This window comes from Branchiostoma belcheri, unplaced genomic scaffold (genome assembly GCF_001625305.1).
Source record: "Branchiostoma belcheri isolate BF01 breed outbred unplaced genomic scaffold, Haploidv18h27 scaffold637, whole genome shotgun sequence".
Lineage (NCBI taxonomy): Eukaryota > Metazoa > Chordata > Leptocardii > Amphioxiformes > Branchiostomatidae > Branchiostoma > Branchiostoma belcheri.
Genome location: NW_017804284.1, coordinates 17,752 through 21,583, shown reverse-complemented (window position 1 = coordinate 21,583; position 3,832 = coordinate 17,752). Strand labels below are relative to the sequence as shown.

The 3,832-nt window shown below is 42.1% G+C and overlaps 1 protein-coding gene across 1 annotated transcript; it reads right to left on the bottom strand.

Annotated features, from left to right (window-relative positions):
• Positions 1-434: 434 nt before the first annotated feature.
• LOC109483281 (L-selectin-like) lies at positions 435-2,966 on the bottom strand (the record flags this gene model as incomplete). Its single annotated transcript, XM_019786274.1, has 3 exons — positions 2,947-2,966; positions 1,135-1,397; positions 435-611 (listed from the first exon to the last, which is right to left on the bottom strand). Coding segments are annotated over exons 1-3 (460 nt in total), but the record flags the coding sequence as incomplete, so codon positions are not given.
• Positions 2,967-3,832: the final 866 nt, after the last annotated feature.

The following is a 3,832-nucleotide window of genomic DNA, read 5'->3' as shown; positions in this document are numbered from 1 at the left end:
TCAGAGCTTCAGGTTCAATCTGATTAGACATATGAATATAGTATGATAGGTAATTGTCAATTATTTCAGTCTATAAATGTATAAGTGAAGATTTCCCAAAGGTAGTCTAATTTTTGTAATTAACATTTCATTTCATAGTACAGATGGTTAAAACATTACGTAAGTACGTGGAAAGAAGTCAAAGAAAGAAAAAGCAGAAAGAAAGCAAATACAATGTATATGACAAAACACAAAATTGTACAGCCTATAGAGCTTACTAACTATTGATAATAAATAACTACAATCATAGATAAAATGAACTAGAAATAATCAGTATGCAACTGTCCGATTAACTCTCATGAAGTTCTGTGAATTCAGTAAATTAATGGAAATAACAATAATTGGAATAAGGTTGGAGATGCTACAAGTAGCTTTATTACTGCAAACTGTCTTACCTGTGCATGTTGGAACAGGACCACTCCAAGTTCGGTCCGCCTGGCACCTCACACTAGAGTTTCCTTCCAGCTCGTACCCCTGGTTACAGGTGAACGTCACCACGTCATTGTAGGAGTTCGCTCCTTCTGGGCTCAGCGCTCCGTTATCTGGCGCAGTCAGTATCGGACATTGGGTAGCTGATGGGGTAAACAGATGTCGTTGAATCGCATTTTAATTCTAGCATATGTTATGCCTGGACATACCGTCTTATTCATTAGTTTCTCCAGCTTCTAAAACTGCTCTTAGCTTCTGAGATGGTTAGAGCAATGCCACAACACAGGCCATGCACTAAGGTATATAGCAATAGCCTGGTGTCCAAAAGTACTTTTTAGCTGCCCTGTCTCTTTCCAAAATAAGACTGACTGCCCAGCTTTACTGTTAGTTTGAATTGTTAGAAGAAACCTTTTTTGCAGTTGACCCCTATCACATCACAGTAATCCAGTTTGGCCAAAATCATGCAACTGTAAAAATCAACATTTAACTTACATTGATACAAAATAACAGCATTTTTATTTTTTTAATTAAATTCTGGCTAAACGAGAAACAAAATTAATATATTTTTGTGTCTTCTGAAATTTGAATGGTTGTTAATGTCTAATATGAAATAATTTATTTAATTGTCTAAGTCAATAGTCCTAGTGCCAAAATGATTGATAATACCTGCAGTGCCTGCGCACACTGTGTACACAATCCTGTCTCCGCTTCCGTCTGAGCCAAAGGCTGCTTCTGTGTTGCGCAGACTCCGACGACTCTCGTATATCCCACGTTGGCAGTGGCTGGTGGCACAGATGTAAAAGCCGAATTTCCTGTCCCGTGTAGCCCCGGCTGAGAAGGCCAAGTTCGCCACGGCAGCTACACCCCCGGACGGGTTACAGCCGAGCACGTCGTTGATGTAGGGGTCAGAGTTGTACTCAGTCACGCACCTGGAAACACAACAACGTCTGTAAGATATCTCAACCATTGCTAACTCTTTGCCCCTCCTTCGATAACAAAAGTAAGAAAATACTGGCTGCAGATTAACTTTGTCTGGCCTGCCAGCTGAGGACTGTGAACTTTACAGGCATATATATATTTATAATACATGTAGGACATACTGACTGGATTCATACCAAATCTTTAGTGTGGAACAATAGTCATTCTAAATGTTACATGTTGTATCATGAGCTCAAATTTCATAGTCATGAAAATTCCAAGATTTAGTATAATAATTTGATATAATCTAAAAAAACAATTAATAAGTACTAGTGCTGAATAACAATGTACACTATAACTATATTATGAATACCAAAAATTTATAATATTGTCATGGAAATGTAACATCATCCCACCTGAGTTATGTATTATGTAATAAAATCAAAATCTAGATGATTTTATCAGTACTTATACACACTTCTGACTTAAGTTCCTGCACTTCAGATCACAAGACAGGATTAAGCAGTGTGCACTATGACAGGATTAACCAGTGTGCACTATGACAGGATTAACCAGCGTGCACTATGGCAGGATTAACTAATGTGCACTATGACAGGATTAACCAGCATGCACTATGACAGGATTAACTAATGTGCACTATGACAGGATTAACCAGCGTGCCCTATGACAGGATTAACCAGTGTGCCCTATGACAGGATTAACCAGTGTGCACTATGACAGGATTAACCAGTGTGCACTATGACAGGATTAACCAGCATGCACTATGACAGGATTAACCAGTGTGCACTATGACAGGACTAACCAGCGTGCCCTATGACAGGATTAACCAGTGTGCACTATGACAGGATTAACCAGTGTGCACTATGACAGGATTAACCAGCATGCACTATGACAGGATTAACCAGCGTGCACTATGGCAGGATTAACCAGCGTGCCCTATGACAGGATTACCCAGCATGTACTATGTCCTGAATGTCATACATCGACATAACACTCGCTTAGCACACAGAGGTGGCTTCAAATTTCCAAAGCCGAAAACCGCCTCAGCCAAAATAACATTCCTGTATCGATGCATCAAAACTTACAACTTATTTCCTGAACACATCAGATTGTCTGCACCTGCAACTTTTAAGAAACATATCAGGGATTGGCTGAAAACTAACGTGGACAATTCCCAACCTCTGCAATCATGGTGGTAGTGCGACGACTGACGTATAGAATTACTTGCTCTTAACTGTATTGAGACCTCTGACCTCTCAGCAGTTTTATACCCTATGTTGTATTCTCATTTCCCATGTCGTGTTTCATTGCTATGTCTATGTTGCATTTTATTTGCCATGTTGTATTTAAGTTACGTTTGCGTCTTGTATATGTATGTTTGTATGTATAGTATAATGCAGTGTTTATACTCAATACGACTCCAGGAAGACTAGTGTTGTATCATTGATTTGTACGCACTAATGGAGATCGATTAAATAAACAAATAACAAACACGTCCTACCGGATACGGAAGGGGGAGCTGTCGTCTCCCACCCTCACTTGCCCATCTCTCCCCACATCCCGTAGGCCTCAGTCCGTAGCCAGCACACAGGTTCTGGTAATCCCTGCACCAGTCTGAAGAGGCAGACAGGCCGTCAGCTGGCAACTTCGCCTCGATGGCGAAGAAGTCGACTCCATTATACGTCTGGTTCGCCGTACGGAGGACCTCAAAGGCATGGTTTCCTGGTGAGAAAATGGAACTTTAGTTCGTATAAACAGCGACATTGACCATGATATCATCAGAGCCTCAGGTTCAATCTGATTAGACATATGAATATAGTATGATAGGTAATTGTCAATCATTTCAGTCTATAAATGTATAAGTGAAGATTTGCCTAAAGGTTGTCTAATTTAGTAATTAACATATCATTTCATTTCTTAGTACAGATAGCTTAAAACACACGCACACACACGCACACAGAACACACGCACGCACACACACACACGCACACACGCACACACACACGCACACGCACACACGCGAGCACACACGCACAAACACACGCACGCACACACACACGCAAACACGCACACACGCAGGTACAAACGCACACATGCACAAACACACGCACGCACGCACACCCACGCAAACACAGACATGCATACACACACACACACATGCGCGCGCACACGCACATACACACGCACGCACACACATACACACACGCACATACGCACACACAAACACAAACACACGCACGCACACACGTACACAAACACGCGCGCACATACACACACGCGCACTCACACTCACACGCGGACACACGCGCACACACACACGCACCGCACGCAACACACGCACACACACACACACGCACACACACACACGCACAAACGCACACCAGCACGCACACACACAGACACGCAAACAGACACGCACACACAC